The 26879-nt window shown below is 40.4% G+C and overlaps 1 protein-coding gene across 1 annotated transcript in view; it reads left to right on the top strand.

The window, feature by feature from the left end:
• Positions 1-3662: 3662 nt before the first annotated feature.
• The window catches only part of LOC146963343 (papilin-like), a 37196-nt gene continuing 13979 nt past the window's right edge, over positions 3663-26879 (top strand). Inside the window, exons 1-16 of the mRNA XM_085767241.1 lie at positions 3663-3874; positions 5976-6038; positions 10749-10852; positions 13767-13827; positions 13976-14078; positions 14159-14289; positions 17131-17254; positions 17372-17452; positions 17552-17724; positions 18334-18457; positions 18559-18685; positions 21253-21457; positions 22230-22406; positions 22590-22740; positions 24157-24237; positions 26067-26262. Of these exons, the coding sequence (XP_085623367.1) occupies positions 5982-6038; positions 10749-10852; positions 13767-13827; positions 13976-14078; positions 14159-14289; positions 17131-17254; positions 17372-17452; positions 17552-17724; positions 18334-18457; positions 18559-18685; positions 21253-21457; positions 22230-22406; positions 22590-22740; positions 24157-24237; positions 26067-26262 (1895 nt within the window). The 5' untranslated portion in view covers positions 3663-3874; positions 5976-5981. The remainder of the gene's footprint in view (positions 3875-5975; positions 6039-10748; positions 10853-13766; positions 13828-13975; positions 14079-14158; positions 14290-17130; positions 17255-17371; positions 17453-17551; positions 17725-18333; positions 18458-18558; positions 18686-21252; positions 21458-22229; positions 22407-22589; positions 22741-24156; positions 24238-26066; positions 26263-26879) is intronic.

Genomic DNA, 26879 nt, shown 5'->3' with positions numbered 1-26879 from the left:
GTTGATGCACACTGGATATTATCATTATTATCATTATTAGTATTCTTTCTTTGGTTCAGCGACCAGAAGAAGTGGGTGGTCGCCTATTTTTGGACTTTGAAGAATCTAAAAATACCTGATTATCCAGCTCAGGTGCTTTCCTCCACACTTAGCCCATGGAAAAACAGAAAATGGAGCAAGTGTGGCTCAATGTGTATTATACCACAATAAAGTATTTATGTATTTAAGTGTTTATGAAACTGGAAATTAATCGTGTTGAACTCTTTCACGTTTGGGGGGTTAGGGTTCACTAGATCTGAGTCGACGTGGTTTTACGTTTTCTGCAAAGACAAATGAATGAAAATAATAACGATAAGTCAAAGAACTAAAACAACAGCTACTATTTGGAACCAAAATTTTACTATATCATTGTTTACATCTTCAGAGACTGTACAAATGTACAAAACTGATAAGATGGTGACTGATTGAGATCTACAAAGTTGTTGTTCCATGACTGACCGCACACTTGATGCTTTAGCTTTCACTTTCACTTAACGCCACTTTAAGCCTCTTCTCCGCTGCAGCTCAGGTGGAAAGTTTTACCTTTCTACTCCATTACATTACTCAGGTTCAGTGCAGGTTCAGGTTTAGTTTCAGATTCAGGTTACTCTTATTTATTTGTACCCTCAGGTAGATTTGATTTGAGATCAGAAAGTACACGGTTCCCACACACTACACCACAGGCACCATGCATGATCAAACATGATGATAAGATAAAAAAGATTAAGCAATAAATGTGCTCCATTGCCAAACAAGAATTTTAACAAATCCCATTTAAAACACTTTAAGTACATAATCAAATCCTAAAAATGAAACTGACAGTTAGGCCTATTCCAGTAACAGCTCTTTTATTCAAAGCCATCTTTGTTCTTTCATGTGCTAATTTTAAGGATGTGAGCTCTTCCTCCATCTTTGCCTCATACACTAATGTCCTGTGGTGAATATTGCACAAAACCACTTGGATGATGCTGCAGCAGCTTCTCAGAGACATTGGATGGACAAGATATACTTTTCATGGCAGTTATATATAGACAGTAAAATGTACTTTTTCATATGAGAAGTCTGAGATGAAGCTGCAGGAGGTAACAGAGCTCATGTTTGATGGTCTGCTGAACTTCAGTGGTGGTGACTCTGGTTCACTGTTCACTATGGTTTTAAATATTTAAGCCCAGACTTGTGAGTCATGCAAACATGTGAAAAAAAAAACCCAGATAAACAAACATGTGGGCTGAATGTGTTTGGTTTTAATTTGGCGTTATAAAGCAGTTTTTTTTCCCTTTAGGTGATTCACGTGTGAAAAAGTCACTGTGGCTGTTTCCACACACCCATGTCTGAACCGATTTGAGCCAAACTAAATCGTCAAAGTTGTAAACAGTAGACAAGTACACACTACACCCACCATGTATTTTTATTTGAACCCACAACTACATAACTGTGCATGATTTCAGTAGTTTTGGGGGTGTTTTTTTTTCTTTGAGGCTGCTGGGATGTTTTTAAGAAACCTCACCCCCGAAAGAGAAGAGAAGAGAGGCGAGGGGAGGGGTAGAAATTTTTAGGGGCAAATATACATGGGCAGATGTTTAAACATAGCTCTGGTAGTGATGGTGGTTTCCTCTTTAAGCCCAAAATTATCACTTTTCTTTGTTGATTTCATGCAATTTTAACATGTTCAGGATGAAATAGCAATTAAACAGCCAAATTCCTCAAGGCGGCTCTGAGATTTGTGTAGTTTGAGATCAGTCTTTTTGAATTATTGACGAGACAGAAATTAAAGATCAACTTTGGGAGATGTTTTATTTATTTTGAACTTTTTTTTTTTAATTAAAACTTACTTGTTTGGGCCCCAGGACTTCATGCCTTTTTCAACATCTCAATAAACACACAAAACATCAACTTGATGACTCGAATTTTAACATAATCACTTGTAAACATGGTGCAAAACATTTTCATTTGCTTTGTGTTGCTGCATCTGTCATTGCGGCACACAGCACTTTTATTAAAGTCATTAGTGTTTGAAGGTTTAACAGGAAATTAGACACCAAACATACTGAGTGCACATTTCTTTTCCCCCGAATGAGTTTTGGTTGTTGGTGACAACTCTTCTTACATCTGAAAACTGTTATTGGATTGTCATAAACTTTCGTCCAAATATAGGCTACATAATAAAGTGTATTTCTATATGGCACTTTTCACAGACAAACTTCACAAAGTCAAAAATTAGCCCTAAATTACTCAGACTGGATTGAACCGCAGATAAAAGATGTCCAAAGTGTTTCCTTATTGCAGCAACAACCTTCTCTGGTCCAAACTCTGAAACCTCAGTCTTTCCTGCATTGAACTGGAGATAATTTGATGGCATTAAAACAGTCAAGAAGCTCCATTAACCTAAAAACCTCACTGGGATTGAATGAGAGATGGATCTGAATGTCATCAGCATAAAAATTACATGCAACATCAGTGTTGCTTACGGTCTGTCCCAGACGCAGTAGAAAATAGTAGGGGCCCTAGAGTTGATCCTTGTGGGACACCACAAGACAAAGGGTCAGATGTAAAACCATCAATAGTGTCTCTATTGATGGTTTTACATCTGACCCTTTAACCTGCCATTGAGGTACGATTTAAACCACACCAGAGGATGAATCATACAGATTTAGTTGATCTGCAGATGTTTCATTTTAGTACCTCAAGAGAGAGGCTTTTTTTTTTAGTTTAGTTTAGCTTAAATATCCCAACAGTTATCGGACTGACGTGAAATCTAGTTACAGACATTCATGGTCCCCAGATGATGAACTGTAATAACCTTTTATCTCTGATTCAGTTTAGCTACTTGCAAAACCATCTACATTTGAACACAACTTCACTTCTGTTTAGCTGAAAAAGAAGAAAACGAGAACATTATAAATCTTTTGCTGTGGTTTAACATACACAATGTTTAGTATAACATTTATTTTATTTTGTTTGTTGATGCAAAGCCCATTTACACAGAATATTCCTTCATGTGGTGCAGGAACAAAGCTCTAGATTGAGGTTATTTCTGTATTTTATCAGCTGTGTGAGTCCAGTCAAACCATGATGTTATACCACCTCCATCATTTTCTACTTTTTTTTTTTTTTTTTAGGGTTTTAATGAGGGGGAAGAAATAAAAACGTCAAGAGAACACAAGTGTTAATTCAACATATTGAGTCCAGCTAAACCTCCAGAGAGGAGAAGTTTCCTTTTTAACAGAGTAAGGTAACACTTATAGGACCCATTTTCAGCTACAAAAAAATTACACCCCAGCATTTCCATTGGACCCACGCGTTTCAAAAGGATAGCCTGTGTGTCTTTGGATGATTATGGAGAGCATTGGGTTACAGCATAGTCATCTAGGACGAGCTTTCAGGGACCTGACAATAAACGCACACGCTGATTAACTGTTATATTTACAGCCTGAAATTACAGAGTCCGCGTTTTAAGAAAAAAAAAAAAAAATTCCCCCCATCTGCTGCTGCGTGACGCTTTGGATAAAAAAGCGCGGTGATGACGCAGCGGAGGAGGTTCAACCAGGAGGACTTTCTCCTCTTCCTGCCTGTTTCCTGTTGGAGAGAGAGAGAAAGAGAGAGGGAGAGGGGGAGAGAGAGAGAGAGAGAGAGGGAGAGAGGGAGAGGACCAGCCACAAAAACCCTCCTCTTATATCCAGGATCCACCGCAGTTCCGCTCAGACGCATCACCGTCCAGTCGGAGCTCCGGAGAGGAACCAGCTGTCAGCTCTGCACGGACCCGATCCAGCGAGCGGCCGGTGGTTCAACTGGGACTCGGGAGAAGAAACCGCATTTTACAAAACCACTGAACAGGGTGAGAGGAGAGTTATTATGATTTTCAACCTCAGTGATAATGGAAGTTTGTCTTGTGCCAGGTTTCTTTTCCAGAAGGCAGATTTTTTTTAGGGAAATGTTCACTTTTTAGGATTGGAAAGACTGTGTGTGGATATTTAAGTTTATCTATAAGAGAAAGGTTAATGAGAGGGCTCCTTCATTGATTTTTATGACTCATTGTTTACCTTTTCACTTATTTTAGTGGGTATAACTTCAGTAATGCTGTGCAACAGGACTCAACAGGAGATTTAACACATCTGAAAGTTTAATAGAGTTATCAGTCGATTTATCATTGTATCTATTTAACTAGCATATTATAAATCCATTGATGATTTTTTCTAAGACTGGCCCATAGTTGGTAGCAGACAAACCTCTCTCGGGGCACAAGACACTGCTTGCCCTCACCCACTGATGAATAATTATTAATTTGGTTGAATAAAAGCTTGTACAGCCCGAGGCTAAAGACTTAATGTGCTGGTGCAATAAAAAAAAAAAAAAGACTGAGTAATGCAGAAGCCTCATGAGGTTAGTTGTGTTCACATCAGTCCTGGTGAGGTTTTATGGAGCTGGAGGCTTTGATTGGTGCTCACTGTGACTTCAGCAGTGTATCTGAAAGAATGTGTTGTTTTATTTTGACATATCTCTGGGTTCATTCACTCTTTTAGGGCACTTTAATTCCTAAACAATGGTTTCCTAATGTTTATCTGGCTTCTTTATCAAGTGAAAAAGCCAAACATTGATGTGGTTTCAACTTCTTTAAGGTTTTTCGATTTAAACTTCATCACGTCACCTTGGACTGTGGAGACTTGTTTTGCTCACTTCTGACATTTCATACACGTAACGATTAATTAAAGAGCAGCAGATGATTTGAGGATGATGATGATGATCAAACAATAATCGTCGAGGCAGCTGCCTGTGATCAGGTCGAAGGGGGGGAACTTCCCCCTCTTGATGTACTACACACACAGAGTTACAGATGTAAATTCCTGTTGGCCCAGACTTAAGAGAGCATTACCACCACCACCACCCAGGGGCGATGACACTGTGAAGTTGCTCAACATGAGTGCTTGAGAGCGACGACGGACGGATCAGACATGCTGACTGCCTGTTGTCTCTCCTCTCTCTGACGTAACCACACGTCTGTTCGCTGTGGGGTGTTCACGGCTGCACACTGGAGGCATTTGGTGGCTGTGGCGGCTGACAGGTCAGAGGTGGGTTGGGAGCTCCAGCCAACCCAACCCCCTCCTCCTCCTCCTCCTCTACTCCCCTCCTCCTCCTCCTCCTGCAGTAAACCCCCACATTTGCCCTGGAAAAAAACAAACAAACAGCCTCTCCACATGCAACAAAAGGTCCATTTTATGTCAGTTAAACAATTAAGTGGTGAGATAGAGTTATGCGGATTGATTAAGTGCTTCATTAGTGATTAATGGGCAATTTATTTTCATTATTTATCCATTTTAACGCCATGGTGACACCTTCAAATGCCTTGTTCTGTGCGGCCACACAGTAGCTCATTATATTAATCACCTGTTTACTGATCCACCTGATTGAAATGTAATTGTAAAAATGACATCCCCTTCCTGAGAGACTGTTATGTAATGGTCCTGTGTGGTGATTTTATTAACCTCTCCGACTCTGTCAGGCCCACAGCTGCTGTGGTCGGTGGCTTTAAACCAAACCACAGAACAAGCTACTGCAGCTGTGCATCAGTTATTGTATTTAGTTTGATGATATGATCGTGTCTGAAGATCCACGATAAAATCATTAACTACACGCTTGGAAATGTTTGAGGAAATGCTGCGGGGCAACAACAGCAACACAGATGTTTACAGCTGTTTACAGCCAAAACTGAAGCTGGTGTTTATGGTTAATTTATTTTTTGTCAGGAGGAAGCTCTTGCTTGTCTTTTTCTATCCCTATAGGTCTTTTTTTGTATATGTTGGCATGTGTCTTGCATCAATTACTGTCTCCACTCTTGCTGCCCTGGCTTGTTTCTGGAAAAGTTGCTCAATGTGTAATAGCCTCCATTAGTCACACTGACTAACTCTGGATGTCTTTCCTTTTTTCTTTTTTTTCCCTAGGGAACAATGAAGATGCTCCTGCCCCTGGTAATCCTTCAGCTGTTCCTGGCTCCAGCTCTCATGGTAAACTTCCAATGGATCCACTGAATAATACTAATAATCACCAATAAAAGATAGAGTTACAGTTGTGTGCAAAAACACAAGTGTCTCAGTCAGATATTCATTATTGTTTTGGAGTAACTCACTGTCTAATTTCTATAGATTCTTGCTCTGCTTCAGTGTTTCATGTGCAATTTAAGGAGGTCACAGTCTCAGGTTTATGTGTTGGTATCAGGTCGGGAAGCCATGCCTGAAAGGTGTTAGTCGGCATGAGTCCTACCAGTCCCCACTTAAGTTTCATAACAGAGGAAGACAATTATTTTTCCTCGGGGGCCGTACGTGAAACCTAGATTGTTGCTGGGGCCACACAAATCTTTGTCACCCTGTCATATAGAAAACAAACAGTGCACTCACTGTCATTCTTATGCATTTATTGTGTCAAAAATGCCTTTCAGACAGAACGAATATGCAAGAGTCTTACAGCAAAGGTAGATCTACATCCTATCCTAACTAGAACTGCCATTTAACAGATAAAAGTAAAATGATAATAATAAGATTAGCTTGAAAATAATAATACAAACCAGTTCAACTTCTCCTTATTTGAATGTAGCCTACTACATGTGTACATAGCCTGCTGTTGATTCTCTACAATCACACGCGGCAGAAGAAAGCAAACTACTGCTACACAAGCGTTTCAAAATAAAAATACCACCTTCAAACAACAGCCTCACCAGTTAATTGATTAATAAAAAATGGTAATTGCTTAGATTTACATAGCGCTTTTCATGGTCTACTCAAAGTGCTTTACACAAACCATTATTCATTCATAATAGTACATAGTAGGGGAGACCGGGGTCAATTGTAACATTTTTTGGTTTTGATGTCATAACTCAAAAACCACTTGAGCTATTTGGATATTTTTTTTAATGTAGGAATCCTCTATCTATGTTCTACTTGTTAACAGTAATTAAATGTTTTTACAAAAAATGTTTGAGTCACAATATTGATTCAAACACCAAGAAGTCAAATGTTACAATCGTCCCCACGTGCGGGGGCGATTGTAACACATACGGGGGCAATTGTAACAACATACTTTATACCTTTATATCAATACCAAGGACCAAAGTAAACTCCCAAGAATGTAGCTATAGTTAATACCATTTAATATCAATTGAACATATATAAAAAACACTTGTCTACTGGTAAGAACAGTTATTAGTGAACCGTTAAGATCAAGAAGTCCATCTCAAGACCCCGGAGGCCATGATTAGTTTTCAAAATGTCTTCTTTTGTCAACTTATAGTCCAGAATACAGAGATAATCAATTTTTATTATCATATAAAAGTATGAAAACCAGAAAATATTCATATTTAGGAAGCTGAAACCAGTGAATTTATTACATTTTTGCTTAAAAGTAGCTTGAACTGATTATTCGAAATCATTGCAGAACAATTTTCTGTCGATCAATTCATTGAATAATTGTTGCCGCTCTAAAATAAATAAATAGGCTACATAAAAAAATAGTTACAACCAGTTTTTTAATCAGTTTCAATACTAAGCTATGATTTAAAGCTACCCTGCTTGCCTGCTCGCTAGCTTTTTGACAGAGTTATCAGAATAGTCATCAAAACTATATTTTAACTTTAATAGACAACAAAGGTAAATATATAAATTAATATAGCACTTTTCTACATTATAAAGGGGGGGAAATCATCTAATTTGAGGGTGTTACTGAACTGGACATCATTTTGATGGTGTCGGGGGCAATTGTAACAGGGCGTTACAATTGCCCCCGATTCACCACCCATGATAAAAAGCTGCCTGCTGGCAACAAACAACAAAGTTAACATATGACAAATATAGCAAATGATAGCCAACAAAATTGTCAACAAAACTGGATGTGTTTAAATTATTAGACATTAAAGGTTAAGAAGGAATGAGAAAAATACCGATGATGAAATTTTTCACTTTCATACCTCAAAAATGAGTCATGTCAGATAAAATCAGAAATGCATGAGATATAAGTTTTTCCTTTGGTAGGCAGAGAGGGAACATCAAAATACAAGTGCATAATGAATTTCATGGTTGTATCTCATTTCTGATTGGTGCAATTTAAAATGTTACAATTGCCCCCTGTTACAATTGACCCCGGTCTCCCCTACAAACCGGTGGTGGTAAACTAGAAACAAACATTCATACATATTCACACAAGCCAAAGTAGGTAACATTACAACAGCGACTAGGATGGGATGGAGCGGGATTCGAACTCACAACCCTGTGGTTACTAACCGACTTACCCTACCCAGTTTAGTGTTTGATACAGGCTGTAACATGTCCAGATCTGGTAGAGATAGTGAGGATAAAAAGTGATAATACTTCATTAATCCATAGGAAAATAAATAATATAATAAAAAAATACATACACTTTAATAGAGAAAAAATGGGAGGGGATTTGCCACAGAGGTACTAGAGCTTACCTTTCTCCCACCTTGCGCATCGTGAACATCTACAATACCAACTGTGGGAAATATCAGTGTATGTGGTTGTGTGTATGTGATATGTAGTAGAGTCTGTTCATATGTTGCTGAGTGGACAGCACAGAGAGGAGAAGCAGACAAGGAAAGCTTGAGTGACAGGCTTGGTTGTGTGTGGATGTAAGTGGTAATGGTAACTGCGATGAACACTTTGCGCTCGGCCTCTGTAGCTCACCTTCCTCCCACCGAATATTCTACGTTCTACGACTGGTATTTAAATGCTGATGGCGCACTAGCAGTCTCTGTAGGGGTGCTATTAAAAAAAATAACTTACTATTTTAACAGTGAGATAGAGGGCATAAAATAAAATAGGGTAGGCGTGGTAAAATCTCTCGTTTTTCAACCTGTGCGTTTCAATCCTCGTTAGCATAGCCGCAAAATGGCCGCCCGTTGCATGAAGGGAAATAAAGAACGTTGAACGTTCTTCTCCAATAAACACACAACAGGCCCCAGCTGCCACACTTGTAATATGACACAATCTGCAGGTGAAAGCAGACTCAAGAAACCAATTTTTACTTTTAAAAGGCTCAGATCCCAACTAGTCAACACAAAGAAGGTTTCCCCCACCAGCCCCGTCAATGTTATGGTTATTATGTCTGAGCATTACAGCTTCGGTCACGGTGCTAATATTGGCTAGCCTCGCCAAGATGGAGCTGCTAACTTAAAGCAGATATCAGTGGCACGGCCGTTTCGGCTAATGCTGTGTTCAAGGCAGGCTTTTGAAACCGTAAGTTACAGCTTCAAGTCACAACTACGACTTGGTAGGTAACCCGTAGCTCGTGTTTTACCGTCCTGTTGTCTGTGAAAGTTCCCTATAACGGCCACTCGTAACTTCCGACCCGTGAACTCGTACCAGATCGAACTGGTATGACTTCACAGGAGGAAAAACACAAAGTACGAGTTTCCTTGAACGCACCATGAGTTAGCAGCCCCCGCCCTTGTCAGGCATCGATTGGTCCTCGTGCTACGTCACCACATTCACGCGCATCCCTTGGCTGCACACACAGCCCTTCATGCCGTTCTCTCCCCTCATTGGATAACACTTGTATCCCACAAGGAAATTTTCTCCTCGGGTTACAGCAGAGCAGAGTGACGGAGAGACTCGTGTTTAGGCTGAAATACTTCATGTAAGTGATTGCTGACGGAACATAGGACTATTTAGGACTTATATTAACAAAAACATTCCACTGATATCTGCTTTAAATAGCCTCAGCTCGACTCAGAGCTGGCTTTTCTTTTTACTTCTCCTCGGTGCGTGAGTAATTTGAGGACTTACTGTATGTTAATTGTCTGTTTTCATCTGTGACCGGTGAAGAAAAGCAAAAATAATGTTAGCTAACTTGCTGTTACTGCTAGCTAGACTAGCGGGCTAACTTCCGGTGCGCAGCAAGTGCAACGGCATGAGTTAACGATTGTTTATGAGTCGATTATTACTGATTTCGCTAAGTTTTGTTTATTTCAACATAAACATGGCGTTTTGTTTTGTGTTTGGTTGTCGCTTTCACGAGGATTTTTACTACCGAAAGGTGGCGGGGCTTTTAGTGGCAGTGTCCTGTAAATTAAATCCAATCAGGTGATTGAAATAAAATCAATCGTGTCGATGTCGAACCATTAGCTTTATCGATCGATGTTAATGTACAAATGGCAAAAATATGGTTACAGCTTGTAGAAACAAGACGCATAATGATGTTATGTTTGCCTTCAAGAAATTTAGACAACCAGATTTCATTGTTTCCTGATATTTAATTGACAGTAGTGGCTGATAAGGTGTTCATTGGCATAATGTACAGTACAGAATATACCTCAATTTCCTGTAGCTCTAGAATAATGCCTACATTACTGTTGTGCAAAGTAGTAAATGTTACTGGCTGCAAATGGTAAGTAACGGAGTAAATGTATAGGCTATATTACACAGATGTGTGATGAATGTTTTTATGTTGTTTAGAAGATAACAAATCAATTCAAAGGACTCAAGACTGCTATTTTCTGAAAAGACCATTCTACTGTCTCAGATAAAGGAAATACTTTCAAAATAAGAGTTAAAACTGACTGTTGTATATTGACCTTACAAACAGTGTCTTAAACTATTTAACAAATAACCAGTGTTTTGATATGGTCTGAAAGCAAAGAATAAACTTGTTGTTGATTTTTCCATTCCATTGTGTATGTGTATAAACTGCTTTTGTGTATGTGTGTGCAGGTGCCAAGTGGAGATCACTGGGATGCATGGGGTCCTTATGGAGAATGCAGTCGCAGCTGTGGCAGCGGTGTGACCGTGAGAACCAGACGTTGTATCACTCTGAGGTGAATTTATCTATTTTTCATCTACACATCTGCATAGGTGTATAAACACACACACACACACACACTGCACACAAACTCTCAGCCAGTCTCTCTTTCTTTGCCAGACCCGGCTCATTGTGAGGGTCATGAATACACCCAGTTTTTCTTTCCTGGGTGAATAAGGCTAATTGTGAGGTTCATGGGCACAGAGTGTATCCTGATTGTACAAGAATGCCTTGAAGTCACAAGGACATGGGCTTGTCTTACTCCTCGGCAGACTGCAGGGAGGGGCCCTGCAACATTAAAAGGACTTCTCCTTAATGGGTGTTGTCTGTTGGCTGCCGAAGGAGCTCAATAGGGAGTGAACATTTCTATTTTGGCTGAGAAGACTTTAGAAGTGGTTTGTTTAAAAAATTCAACACCGGATCATCTTTTTCCTGTCCTGCAGATGTGTTTTTAGTTGTTGTAAAATTAGGTTTGTCTTCTCTAGCACCTGGCTGGTAAAGTGTAAGGTAATGCTTGTTGCAGCCAGTTTACATTGTAAATGTTCTGTACATAGTTGTTATTGCTGGAATCCAGCCGACATGTTGCCTCATGTAAACGCATAAAGCGATCCGTATTAATCAGGAAAGAGGTGGTGTGTCTCGTTTTAGGTTCACATTTTATTGCTGTTGTACATCATGTACAGTTTAGTCATCGTAGCCCAAGGTTCACGGCCTCTCCGGTGGATCACAACAAGTTCTTCCACACGAGTTTGGATTCTTTTTTTTTGTGGGACAATTATATTTTTTTCCCAGTTTCTAAAATGAAACTCATAAACTAACAGGCTGATAAACATAGTCAAATCAGAAGAAGTGCACTATTTCCCTGCATGTGCACTTCCAGGAATTTCATATTGATGTCACAGCTGCTCGGATTTCTCCCTGAACTTCTAAACTAATCTGATAATTTTCTGTTTAAAGTCATCTGTCATTCATCGTCTACAATGTTTACAGTCCCTTTTCCAATGAAATACTCAACAGAATGTAGGTGTGCCTCAGTAATTGGGCAATAACTTGCAGGGAATTTGATTAAAAAAATGTTTTGGGGGGAAAAGGAAGATGCCCACCAGACAGAACATGTCTATAATGATGTTTCCCTGACATGTCCAAACTGTTGTCTGATTCACGTTGATTGATATTTATGTGATGGCAGGTGTAGTTTTTACATGAGCGATTGTTTTAAGAGGAAATAGTCTCTGCAGAATGAAGTAAGCCCCAACAGATCTAGATAGACAGACAGATATATATATTACTGAACAGGGTGGTTGATATTTTCTCCAGTCAGATGCTGCCCCTCTCAACATGTCCATGCAGCCAGGCAGTGAGTCAGTCTGATACCGAGTGTGTTTCCAATGAATAATAGACAAGAGGTCCTACTCACTGCTACCTAATTGGATGAACTCTGTCACATCTTGCCTGCCAGGTTTCCTCGAATTTACACCTTCAACTGCTCTGAACCGGCTGAATCATTGTGTGCTTTACAGGAACTCCCATTTCACAATATAGTCACTTTTGTGTAAGAAAAAAAGCCTGATCTTTGTCCAAAGCACTCACACTTTAAAGTGGCTGTAGTTAAATCAAATCCTCTTGTCTATTAACTTTTATTCCCCTTCCTTCTTGTTATGTAATAATATTAATTTAAAGTACGTTCTTACATTTCTTATGTATTGTTTTCCATTACGAAGTGAAACGTTGAGGGCTGGATGTTGTGAACAACTGTTTCGACATGTTTTCGTTTCAGTTTTGGCGTGCTGACAGGAGCGTGTCTTGTTTTCAAGGCTTAAGGGCAGGTACTTTTTGGAGGTGACTTAATCATGAGTTATCAGCATGGCTGGAAGGGAGGGTGGCGAAACCATCCGCTGTTTCAAGGTTCACTGCTGTGAAAGAGCTCGGATGTTTGTGCAGAGTTTGGGTTAAACCGTGTTGATGTTGAGGCTTCTGCTGTGCTGAGAAGTCAGTTTTTTTTCTTTTTTTATAGACACAGATTAAACAGGAATGTCACTTAATGTCAGAGCTGAAAGTGGTTATTTCTGCACCTCCAGACAGGTTGTATTTGCATATATACTGCAGTTTCACCCAGTCATTATCTGCCTCTGTGTCACAGTGATGACACATTGTTTTAATGCAAGCTATAGTCAGGAAATATTCATGCTGGTTTTAACAGCACCCAAGATAATAAAAAAATGTATTTGTGGCCTGAAGATACAACTCATAAGACCACACACAGGGAAAAGGAAACCTTATTTCATCTTTAACCTTTAAACATGAATTACATTAGATGTGGTTATCTAGGAGGCAGATGGGATGTTCAATGAAAGAAGCTACTGTGGGAAATGTAGGTTGTTTTTGGCTCCTTGAATTGAGCTGGAGTCTAAACACCAGAAAACTTCCCTCTCCTCACCTGTGACCCTCTGGTCCTCCAACTTTATTTAAAGTAAAGTTTAAAGTCTTAAATCAGAGAGGAAATTATTACGTCATGTATGTATAGGGCTGTTCGATTTTTCCCAAAAATGTAATTCAGATTTTCTTCGCTCAAAACCCGATTTCTGACTATGATTCTTTTGTGAAATGACAAACTATCTATCTATCTATCTATGATGCCGTAATATGACGACCCGCACCTGCTGAAGAACTCAGCTGTAATGAAAAAATACCTAAAGTAAAAAATCGATTGTACAATTTCACATTGTTAACATCGTCTAACCTAACTCAATAATCGCGATTACGATTTTAAAACAATTAATCGAACAGGCCTATGTCTGACTTTACTCAGATACTGTCAGCTTTACAGTAAGAGAAATGACAACATCTGCAGCAGGTTGTAATAAGATGAGGTCATAAATCTGCATAATAGTCCGTCAGTCTGATGTTTACGCTTTGTTTTGGACAAACAGGGCGGATGGAGGACACAACTGCGTCGGACCAGAGAAGTCCTACCGCTCCTGCAACATCCAGGTGAGCAAACAAAACTCAGAACCACCCTCCCTGATTACAGTAAGCAAACCATGTTTTATTTAGAATTTTTGGCTGGATCTCTTTATATGTTTTTTACTTTGAAGTCTTTTTTCTGTCTTTCCTTGACCTTTTGACCGTATCTCCTCAGGACTGTCCAGAAGGATCCAAAGATTTCCGTGAAGAGCAGTGCTCGGCGTTCGATGGGACCGACTTCCAGGGGAAACTCTACAAGTGGCTCCCGTACTATGGAGGTGAGCAGCGAAGTGTGGTGGAATATAGATAGATACATAGATGTTTAAATGGTTTTACTAATAAATAACTTTTCTCGCAGCTGAGAACCCCTGTGAGCTGAACTGCATGCCTAGAGGAGAAAACTTCTTCTATCGTCACCGCAGCTCCGTGGTCGACGGGACACCGTGTCACCCAGGACGGAGGGACGTCTGCGTGGGCGGAGTCTGCAAGGTAAGGAAAAGGAAACAGGAATGACATCTAATCAAAGGCAGGGAAATAAAAAAGTGGAAAAACTCAAACAGAGAAGCAAAAAGAAAGTTTTCTCTCACCACCTGTGGTTCAGCCTTAGTGGGCAAAATGTATTTTATCTTCAAATGCGACTATAATAACTTCCCGCAGTCTCCTCTTGTTTCTTGCCAACTTCTTAGAGCCAGGAAATAGTTCAGCACATAAGCCCCTTTTAGGTCTTTTGTAACGGATTAAACAAATGAGACATGACCACAGTTAGTTGGCTTTTAAAGAGGCTGTTTGTGATTTCAATACGACACAAATACCCACATAGAGAGAGAGAGATTGGTATCGACCTTGTCATCAAACTCTCTGCCAGTAAATGTCCCAAAATCTCAAATTATCACTGGACCAGAGTTTGACCAGAGCAGCAGTGAGTCCTGCTGACCTTGGTGTCCTAGATACGTAGACATAAAGTAATAATATATTGTTGATAACAAAAGAGTTAATATCTCTAAATTTGCACGACCAAAATAAATGAGCGATAGATTCAACACTTTATATCAATTTGATATTTAAACTTGTGTAAAAGCATGTTTGGAGGGTAGAATCTATGGATTTATTAGTCAAGTGAAACTTTTTGGGGGAAGAAAGTTCATGTTAGAGACAAACTTATTCACACATGTACAGTACATCAAACCTTATGTGTAATACAGAACTGCCACCCTTTAATCATTTTACATCGATCGTCTTGATTTCTTCTCAACACCTTAAATGCAGAGTCATCTGCTAATAACTCAAGTGAGCAGCTTTAGTCACACGACTCATGATCAACGTTTTCATAACTAAATTAACTCGTATGTAAAGTTTTCTATCTCACTCTTTAGTGCTTTTTCTCAGTATCAGTACATCAATATCAATATGTGTGAGATCAGCTGACTCCACTGCAGTTTTTAAACAGTCCAGTGTGTAAAATGAGGGGAAAACAGTGACATGTAGCATTCCGATTCTCTTATTTATCTATTAAATAATTCTATTGTTTATTTATGAACGTAAAACTCTTGAAACGCGCTCTCTGGTTGGCTGGATTTTCCGTTCCGTACAAACATGGCGGCGCTGTAAGCAAGACCCTTGCTATCCACAAGTTTCCGAACGTCATCTATGGGCAAACCCGGAAGCCGGTTTTGCCGGTTTGGTGGAATTTTACGGTTACGTTTCCATGGTTTTCAGTTGTTGTCATAGTTGCAGTAAATGCATGCATCTATTAATGCTGGCTTTTAACACGGATGTCAATTTGTGTGATATCCACCGTTAAAAGCTGGTGTGATGATCCATGCGTTTTACAGATTTTCATTGAAAAAAAAGAAAGAAAAAGAAATCCATGCATTTACCGCGACTACTGAAACCATGGAAACGTAAACATAAAATTCCACCGGAAGAGCAAAACTGGCAAAACAGGCTACGTTTTTGACGTTCGGAAAAAGGTGGATATGTATATATAAAAGAAGAATTATAAGGCTATGAAAACCAAACAGATTTTATCTTATAGCGATTATACACTTATACAAATATATTCATTGGTAGTATATTCAGATTTTGCCAATAAACCTTGACAAATATTACAAGAGCACCTCTATCGTTTTATTCATTTATAACTACAGATTCATTTGTATTGTACCTTTTATATATAAATTCATTTGCACTTTTCACTGTCTTTGTAGGCACAGTGCTGCTTATTGTGGACTTTTGATTGTGGGTCATGTGACCTCAAAGGGAGGGGTTTTTCTTCCTCTTTTATTCTTATTCTGTAATGTTTCATCTGTAAAGCACTTTGTGCATTTGCTAGAAAAGTGCTATATAAATAATATTATTATTATTAATATAAATCATCTGGGCTGTGTGCTGCTACAGTTCATAAACACTAAGGAGAGGTCAATCAGTTGTTAAACCAGTGTAGTATAGACGTGTAGAGGCAAACAAATACAACACATTTCTGCTGACTCTTATGTATTGACAGGATTAGTGCAGCTGTTCGATTTCATTTAGTAAATCAAACACACACAGGAGTTCACACACACACACACAAACTCCTGGTCCTGCTTCATTAATCAGAGAGGACACAGTCAGAGGAGCTGAGCCGCAGGGTAAAAGATTAGCTTCACTCTGTGCTAATGTCAAACACTTTTCCTCGTCTCATTCTTGTTCCTGTGTAATTATGCCAGCAACCTATTAACCTTTTCCTCATGAAACACCTCGTCTATTTAACCTCTCACCTCCTGTCTTCAACATCTCGCCTGCGGAAGGAGAGTAGTCCACCCTGTTAGACTTATTTTTTAAATGTTATTGTTCATTTATTCTCAAGAATATACATAAACAACCTCCGGCTCCAGACTTTTGTTGCCCGGTTTGAAGATTGGTACTTTCCCCCTTGGCTCACATTTTATTCTTATCTTGTTAAATCGTGTTAGTTTTGGCTCTCTACTCTGTCATTTGGTGATTTCCACTGTTGCACATTCACAGGGTTTATTTAGTAAAGTGGACTTGACACCCACTGGACATTTTTATTCTTGTGTGGATTATCTTTGCTTTGCCACATTTTTTCTTTCTATAAAACGTTTTCCTCCCACAGGAATTACTTAAAATAAACCGATGACGTTGATGCTTTTCTTTAAGCCAGTTTCAACATCAATAAACTTTATTATACTAAAAAGACACAATCATCAACAGCTGGAGAGTAAAAATCAAATTCTATTGTCTTTTTCTCTAATGAAAGAGTAATTAAACACTTGAAGGCTCGACTTAGGTGTAAAGTTGAAATATTTCTGTCTCGTTTTCCTTCTCCAGCGTCTGGGCTGTGACAACATATTCGAGTCCAACCAGCAGGAGGACCCCTGCCTGCAGTGTGGGGGCAACGGACAGTCGTGCCACCGCGTCCACAACACCTTCACCGTACGCAGCCTGCCAAATGGTACGATGCACTGCACAGGTTATACTTGGAGCCACAGAACCAGATAAAACCGATTCTTCAGCCCTTTTGTAGTTTATATTTGGGAGAATTGAAAGTTGTGTCTCATTTCTACATCAGGCTACAACCAGATGTTCATCATCCCTGTCGGAGCCACCACCATCAGCATCAGAGAAACTGTGGCCACACGCAACTACCTCGGTAAGAACATGTGTTTTTTTTTAGAGAATGCCAACAAAAACACTGAGTTAGAGTTTGTTACAGGAACTGACAGAAGTTTTAACTGCTCTGGATTTCCAGCCATCAAGAACCTGCGTGGTGAATACTACCTCAATGGCCACTGGGTAATTGAGTTTTCCAGGGCGACTCCCATTGCCGGCACCATGCTGTACTACCAGAGAGGAGCCGAGGGCGACAACGTCCCCGAGACCATCATCGGCCGCGGCCCCACCACCGAACCGCTGGTCGTTGAGGTAAGATCACGGAAAGATAAAAAACTGAACACACTGACGGAAATCTGTCCAATGGCTTTTCAGATTAAAGGAGTCGATCTATGGAATAACTTAGAAATAGAAATGAAAATATGTAACACACTTAATAGATTCAAAAACTTATTTAAAAATATATTATTAATACATTTAAAGCAGAATTATGAACACCAGTGTGCTTATAAACTACCTACTGTATAATATACACATGTTTTGTTCTGTCTAAATTTCTAAAATGAGCCGACGGAAACTGTTAATTTAAGAAGGGAAGGCAAAATAAGATAAAGCTGCACACCTTTTCGCTCTAGGTACATTTGTTTTGTATTTATATTTTAAGGGAAAAAAAGAAATTAAATGTTACTTGTTGTTTATTTATGTTTAAAACAAATGTAATAATATTGTTTATTGGTGTGTGTACTTTTACAAGACCGAAATAAACTCACTAAACTAAGATATACAGTATATATCGCCATGGATAATGTTGTGACCTCAAGGTGGCGTTTAAGGAAAAATCAGGCAGTCTGACTGAATCTGAGCCCATGAATGTGGCTGATTGGTCAATATATTGATTATTAATCTCCCTCTTCCTCTCAGCTGATCAGCCAGGAGCCCAACCAGGGCGTAGAGTATGAGTATTACCTTCCTAACGGACGCTCCAGGGACGGATACTACTGGAGTTTTGGGTCCTGGTCGGCCTGCAGCAGAGAGTGTGGATCAGGTGAGAGTCTCACACACACACACTGCTGCTCACGGAGCCACTTATTGAAACACTGACGATGAAACGATTCAATTCTCTGTCTGTTTTCACCCCCTCGCCAGGCTACCAGTCTCGCTTGGTCTTCTGCACCATTGATAACGAGGCCTATCCCGACTATCTCTGTGCATCTCTGCCGAGGCCACAGACCAACCGCACATGCAACCCACACGCATGCCCACAAACCCGCAGGTAATTTAACACAGCCGTAACTCCACTGATGAAATTACACTTTAGTAACTTATGATGAGCTCTTTTATTATAGTTTTATAGATTTTTTTTAAATTTATTTTTAACTTGTCGGTGTGTTATGACTTGTTGAAAGGATGGCGTACCTGTATCCACCACAGTTGTGGAGATCCTCAAAAAGACCCCGAACCTATGTACTCAGGTAACTCAGGGTCTGTAGTCGTAGCGATAGTTAGTAGAAGGTGAAGGGGAGACCTGGATCACCACGCTGTTTGGCCTCGTCCACACGAAAACGGAGCTTCACCCAAAACGATCTTTTTCCTGTTCGTTTTGAGAAAAATAAAAAATCACGGCATCGTTTCAAGAAATATCCACTGAAAACGACTCAGAACGCTGCAGTACGCTGCCACACATAAACACCTGAATCAGAGAAGAAGACAGAAAGCTTCCCCGTTCTATTCAAACTCCAAACATCATAAGTGGATTAAATGTTAACATGTCAGTCCAAATAAGACGATCGATGATGATTTAACAGATGAGATTCAGCCGCAGTGTCAGAGGGAGCGACAGTAGTCGGCCGTCGTTGTTGTTGTTACGTTACGTCCATAGACTGTAACGTCTAGCGGTGTGGCTCAGATTACAGGTGAGAGCAGTGGGGGTATGCCATCATCGTTTCATAAAAGATCCGTTTTGGGTGTCCGGACGAAAACACTGGGGCGCCGTTTTCCGATTTTCCCACTCTGGGACCTGTTTCCAAAAAGTACCAATTTTAATCCCCCGAAAATGCTGTTTCTGTCTGGACAAAATGCCGAAACGATAAAATACTTCTGCAGATTCATTAAATCCGTATTCGTGTGGACGGGCTCTTAGTTCTCACTGATCACTGCTGATTTCCTGAGCATGCACAGAAAATGTTGCAGTTGGTCTTTTCGTTAGACTCTAACCTGTCTTTTATTTTGTCACCTATAAAAAAAAAAGTGCTAGAATAGTCATTTATAATTAAAGTGTGATTAAATGTTTGTTACAAGCCCCCCCTCCCCCTTCAGAGGTGTTTGACGCTCAGCGTCTGTGTTCGTACCGTGAAGCCCGTTCCTCCATGTGCGGTGTGAACGAAGGCGTGAGGCAACTGTCGAGCTCAGAGATCTCCTTTCAACCTTTTTTTTTTTTTAATGATGCTCATTTGTCTTAAACACACTCAGAGTCTCTCCCCAGGGAGACGGAGCGGTGATATGACACCAGATTTCCTCCAGAAGAATCTCCTCCTCCTCCTCCTCTTTAACCTCTGGACCTGATCCCTGAGCTCGGCTGCTGCCCGGCCGCTTTAAGCTTCTAGCAAACTTCAAATCTCTCTGTGTGTTAGTGAAGCCGATGTGCTCCGACGTGTTTGTAGTTTTAGAGGTCATCATGCAGGAGGTGTTGGGTTTTGTGTGCATATGAATGGGACGCAGCAGCAGCAGCGGTGTGGTGGTGGTGGTAAATAGCCGGGGCCTCGTTCACTGACTCTCTGGTATTTCCTGCTTCTTTTCTTTTGATGCTGCTGCTGCTCAGAAACCTGAGATGTTTATGAAGCTCGGGTGACGCTAAGTGCACCCTCATTAACCCCCAATTTAAAGATGTATCCTGCACGGAAGACCCGCAGAGACGGTAGACATTCACTTTTCAAGCTGAATGTGCAGCAGAGCTTTGTGTTTGTGTTGTGTTTGTGTAATTACTGTAGATAGTAGATAGTGAAACTAACCAGGAGATGAAGATGAAGATAAAATACTTGTGTCTTTCAGCTTTGAGCAGCTGGTTTCCTGGGTTTCTCTTTAACACTACAGTCTGTGTTGTTTTAACATCATAACGTAGTCAGTAGTGTTTTAGCAGCTCAGGACCAGTTTGGCTAAAATGATGCATCCTTTATTCAAACATTTAAAGGGTTTCATTCCAAAAACAAACACTTAAACAACCAGGAGTTAACACAATGTAAAAAACTTTTCAATTAAAACATTATTCACATCAGTTTAATGATTTCAAGACGTCACCTTTGGCTTTGGGGAAGCTGTGATCATTGTATACTTCACTTATACTTGATATGAAATGATTGATATTGAGATATTGAGCAATCATGAACATAATCTTTCATTTCATTTTTATTTTGTTCCATACATGGACATTTTCAATTCATACATTATTGAGAAAAATAATAATCATAATTCACGGAAAGGAGTAAATTCGATTTAATCCTGAGTTGTTTAACACAAACCTTAAAGCTGCACAAGCCAAGAGTTTGTATGTTTAAACAATTCCCACATGAAGCTGAGTGAGGTTTCGATCAGTAACTGTCTCCACTCACTGAAATGCTGTAGATCCTCTTGAAGTTTCTGAAGGAAATTAATTTTATTTCATGTTGATTCTACTAACATTTACCTGTCAGAGAAAGAGGAAATTTAAGCATCCGATCCAAACAGAGTTGCATCTGTCTTCTTATATATTTCAAATTTTTTTGGAATGAAACCCGTTCAGCATCTCTTCACCACCTCGGTCCTGACCTCCGTCTCCTCTCTCTCCTGGTCGTTTTTTTTTCCCAGCTGGAAAACCGGGGAGTGGAACGCCTGCTCCGTCACCTGTGGCGGGGGATCCCAGATTCGCAGCGTGCAGTGCATCTCCCATGATGCCTCGGGGCCCCGTGTGGTGGACGATGCCATTTGTGCTGCCTACGCTGAGGCGCCTCCATCTCTGCAGACCTGCAACATGCAGAAGTGTGTCGAGTATCGAGTGAGCAGATGGAGCGCGGTGAGTGAACCGAACGACTGGAGGCGACAAGAGGAGTGAAATTAAATTAAATTAATTTCAAAAACTTCACTTAATCTCAAAAAGACAGACTGTTCAAGTCAGAAATGCTGTTTTTTTCACTGAAAAATTAGAATAACTGAAGATGAGATCATTTGAAATGATGGGAACAGGTCAAAAATCGTCTTTACTGAGATACAAATCAACTAATCTGGGAAATTACGTGACCTATGAGTTTGTTTTGTATTTATTGTTTGTGAAGTTTGAATGCAAAAGTTTGGTTATTACATGAGAAGCTAAGCTGGTAGAAAAGTCTTATAAACCTGAAACACAACAGTAGATACAAAGTGGAGTCATGCAGCAGAAGAGGAACGGACAGAATTACTGACTCTTACCTGTAAAACACAAGCTCCACACTGTTGCTAAGATTTGCCTCAATTTGTCTCGCATGTTTGCACTTAGGCTGTGGTTTTAAATTTAGTAAATAACATTTTTTTCACTTTAATGCAATTACAGATTCAGCCAGAAGAGAAACTAAGCTCTGTTCTTGTGTAATGCATTTTTAAAATGGAATAAAACAAAGAAGTCGTAAAAGCAGCCGTGATATTTAAATCAGATTGCTGTTTTCTATAACTACTGTCTTCTTATCAGTTATGAGGCATTTAAATGCAAAGTTATTATTGCGTGCAATGCATCAGTGTGAATCAGGAAAATCTTTCTATCGCACATTATAACTTCATGTTTTTTAATTAATGTTTTAATAAAATCTGTGCAGTGCTCTGTGAGCTGCGGCTCAGGTGAACAGACCAGAGACGTGACCTGTGTGGGCTCAGGCGGGATGAGGCTGGAGGAATCGTTGTGCAGCGCTCTGCTCCGCCCAACCGCCGTCCGGCCCTGTGAGATGGCCGCCTGCCTGAGACAGACCAGCTGGCACGTTGGGGAATGGGGACTGGTGAGTTGGGACGGCGAACACAGCAGCAGTACCGAGCCGCTACTGTGACTTGTGGTTGCATGTGAAATATTATGTCATCGCACTTTTGTCGAGTCATGTTTTTTTTTGTTTTTTTCTCTTGTCTCACAAACTGAGACTGCTCTGAGCTTTTATACGTTCTGTCCACTTTACTTTTTGCTCCAGTGCTCCGTGAGCTGCGGCACCGGCTCTCGCGAGCGCCAGGTGATCTGCTCCGACCAGGACAGGAACCTGTACCACGGGAACGAATGCAGCGCCGAGCCCAAACCCGCCACCATGCAGCACTGCAACGCCCAGTCCTGCTACAGCCCACAGGGTGAGTGTGTCAGCTCGACTGTAACAAACACACGTGCAGCTTCATGTTCACACAGAAACACTGGAGTAAAGATTTTAAAATAAATGAAAAAGTTAATGAGCCAATAGTAGAGTAGTTACCATGAGCAAAAAAATGAAGAAGCTCCTTGTTGCCATAATTCATGTTTCCATCCAATTCATATCACAAATCCTAAGTGAATTTTTATTAAAGAGGGACTGTGCTACATTTTTACCTTAAATAACCAGCTTCAGAGTTATTGTGATGGTTAAATCAGTGACTTGTAACTAGTTCCAGGGAGAATGGAGGCTCTCTGCCTTCCACTTAGCGTCTCTTGGCTGAAAAACAACTTTGTAAGATCAGAGCCTCTGACCCGGTCTCCCAGCTCTCGTCTCTGCGGTGCTGGCAGCGTGACACAAATGCGTCCCATAACCCGTAATCTTTCATTTATAAGACTAAAGACTAAACAAATATACACATTGTAACATATGATATATAACGTTATCCAAATGCTCCATGGATTGATTTCCCGTCGACTTTGTTAAAAACAAATGCACATGGCCGAGAGGAGGGTTAGCAAAACAGCAGAAAAGCGACCGGACTTACATAGTTCCTCTTTAATGCGGCAAAAGTAAATGTGTATGTGTACGTATTTCCATCCACCACAGTTATGCGCTAATTCTGGAGTCCGCTGCCAGAGTCTGCAGGAGAAACAACAAAAAGGTAAACAAACAGGAAATTTGGTGGCAAAAGGAAAGAAGGTGGCAAAAGAGAGAAGATAATAGAGAGTTTTGAAGGAATAATATTCCAGATGTGTGGTCTCGGAAGAGCCATAATAACAGCCATGTTTGCTGTCAAGGCTGTGTTAGGAGCAGTTATATAGCAATGGCTGCCCACGTCACATTTGCGCGCAAAACTTTATCCGCTTATCTGTTTCCATAGCACTAAAGCGTAGTTATCGGTATCGATACAGCAAATTTTTTACCTCCTCTTTGTTTTTTTTAATAGAACCAAATTATTCAACATCAAACAACTGCAGTGAAAATAACAGAGACAAGCAAATAAATACATGTATGTAAAGAGTATAAAAGGAAGAACACAACAACAACAACAAAAAAGAAAACAGCAACAAAAAAGGACATCATGTTATCGTCAACATGTACTTCCTGGATCTCTAGTGAGTTATAACCATAATGCCATGATATTTTAGTTCAGCGAGATAGATTGCATTCTTCCACCTCCTCTTTGTGCAAAAAAAAAAAAAAAAGTTGGTTTTGGGTGTTTCCACTGTTTGGTTTTTTGAACATTAAAATAGTTGGATGGAAACATGATAATAGTTTGTGTGACTGTCAGCCTTCTCCAAGATCATTCATCTATGTACACTTAAACTGGGCTCTTACTGGTTTGTGTTGTGTGTAGTTGTCCCCAGCGTCCAGGACCCACGAGGACACGAGAACTCTCAGAGCGGCTTCCAGCCCTACGTGCCAGATCACACCTCAGGTCAGTTAATCTCTGTTTTGTTTTTGTTTTTTTTGCCTTTATGTGATAGAGAGAGAGTGGGGGAATGACATGCAGGAAAGGTCTGCCTGACGCGGGATTCGAACCGGGGACGCCTGTGTTGAGGACTGTAGCCTCTACATGGGGCGGCCGCCTTAACCACTGCGCCACGCACAGCCCCGTTAATCTCTGTTTTTCAGAGGATTGGTTCGACAAGCAAACATCTTGTTATGAGCGTTGGGAATGGTGATCCGACGTCCGTCCAGGCTTTCTCATCCCGCCTCTTGCACAGCGTCAGCTGGGATCGACTCCAGCTGCACTCAAAATGATAAGAGCTAAAGTTAATGGATGGGTGGATGTGTACGATGTTGTACAGTCACTCAGGAAGTCAAGAACAACATAATTATCCAGATCTAAAACGATCTGAGTTCATCACATATTATTAAATATGTAAGGTTTTCTTAGTTGGGAAAAATTATCTCAGCTGCTGTACCTATAACATAATAGGTGGTTGAACAAAACAACATCAAACTATTAAAAGCAATATTAATCAAAGGCAGTTAGACAAGCTATAAACAATAAAACAATAGCCAATAGTTAAGACAAATTGCCATTCTCAGATCCCTAAACATACTTTATTTATTAAAAAAAGGAAGGTTTTAAGCTTATTCTTGAAAATAGAGAGGGTGTTATACATTTCCAGGTCTGGAAAAGTATGGAAAATGGAAACTATTTTATGGAAATGTATATATTTATCTTAATACTTATCTGGGTTTGGTCTTGTCTGAAGTTATTTGGGTTAATTATTTTGTATGTGCTATTGTACCTATAGCTACAATCTCCTGGAAATTATTTGGTGACATAGATAGATAGACATAATGACACACAATTTCAGAATAATGAAATCAAATGATTAATTGCATTATTTATTTACATGATACACATCTATTTACTCAAATATTATTATTTGATTTTTTTTACAGAGAAGTCTGAAAATTAGGGAATTTTGAAATTGCAAACGTGTAGGAACCCTGCTCCTCCATCATAAACGCTTTCTCTCTTTTATTTTGAAAGTTTTTTGTTTCTACTTCCTCTTTTTTTTTTTTTTTTTTTTTAAATAACATTTAATTGTGTGTGGCTACACCCTGATAATTTCCACCCTCCAGTTCTCAGTTCTCCTGCACCCTCCCCTCCCTCCTCTCACACCTGTCACTTTGTACCCATCAGCGCCCCCTCCTCCTCCCCCCCCTCGGCCCCCACCGCTGTCCCCATCCACCCCCTGTCCCAGCACTAATTATCCGGGTCTGATTGACATGTTTTCAAGGGCCCGTGGGCATTCGCCGGCCTGATTAAAATATTTCCGAGGCATTGAAGTGTGCTGGTGCTGGCTGTGGTGTTTCTGGCATGTTCTGGCATTTTTCAGAGCTGTGTTTGCTGTCCCAGTCATCAGGAATTTAAACGTCGCCGAGGTCCTTTTTTGTTAAATTATTCCTTCTGAACACTTGTTCTTCTGGTTTATTCTCCACTCTTTCTGCTTCATCTTTCCACAAAAAAAACAACATATTTCGTTGAAGTTTCGGCGGGGCTTTCAGCGACTGTTCCTGTTTGTGTTTTCCCCCCTTTTGTGTTTGAGCTCCCTGTGTGGCCCCCTCGCCGCACAATAGCTCAGACTCTATTGTAAATTTTTTTTGTAAAGCCATGTGTGAACTTCTCTGTTGCTTTGTGCCGTCTTGTCGATTTTAAATAACGTGAGTAACGCTGTGGGGTCTCGTCTACATGTGCGATGTGTGAACTGAACTCCCTCTCCCCCTCTTTGTTTGGTTCCATCCCAGTCCGCAGGCCAGAGACCGATCCGACTCAGACCAACACAGTCCATGACCCTCACGGCTCCGCCCCGGCCCTCCACTGCAGCCAGTCCTATTACGGCTGCTGCCCAGACGGACGCACTTCGGCTGGCGGCCCACAGGGTCAGGGCTGCCCGCGGGTCCCCGCTGACCCTCCCGCCCAGCCGTCCTGCATCCAGACCAGGTACTAGGGCTGTACCCGAACCCAAATACGTATTCACATACACGAATAATGCTTTGATCCCGAATAGTTTTGCTGTCCGAAGTTTCTCCTCATTATTCGGAAGCTTTTTTCTAAAGAAAAAGAAACGTTTGGATCAGCAACAGCACATAACCAGTAGGGGTGGGAGAAAAAATAGATTCACATAAGTATCGCAATATTTTTTTGGACGATTTTTAAAGGGACAACAAGGAGTTTTGGAAAAGCGAAGCGTTTTCACACTACATTTATGAACCTCCGCGCGCACCGTGAAATTCTTTGGCTGGCGCAAGACAGACTCATGTTTTCATTCATCAAGAAATAAAGTCAGAGGTTCGAAGACGACCATATACCGTCGTAGTTCCGACCATAAACGGCGATTCGGCGGCATTATTCTCATGACTCGCCACGAAATTGAAAGTAAAGAAACGCTGGTCGGCTCGACCAGCATTTCCGCCACCACTAATAATAACAAAATAACGATAGAGACAAAACGATATATTTATCGAAAATGGGCCCATTAACAAGTGTGGGTAGCGTAGATTCATCCACGTTAACATGAGACTTTTAAATAACCAAATAGAAACTCCTCGTTGTCCCTT

This window comes from Trachurus japonicus, chromosome 22 (assembly GCF_045865225.1).
Source record: "Trachurus japonicus isolate A0001 chromosome 22, Traja_1.0".
NCBI lineage: Eukaryota > Metazoa > Chordata > Actinopteri > Carangiformes > Carangidae > Trachurus > Trachurus japonicus.
Note: the sequence above shows the minus strand (reverse complement) of the source record. Positions and strands in the feature narration are given on the sequence as shown.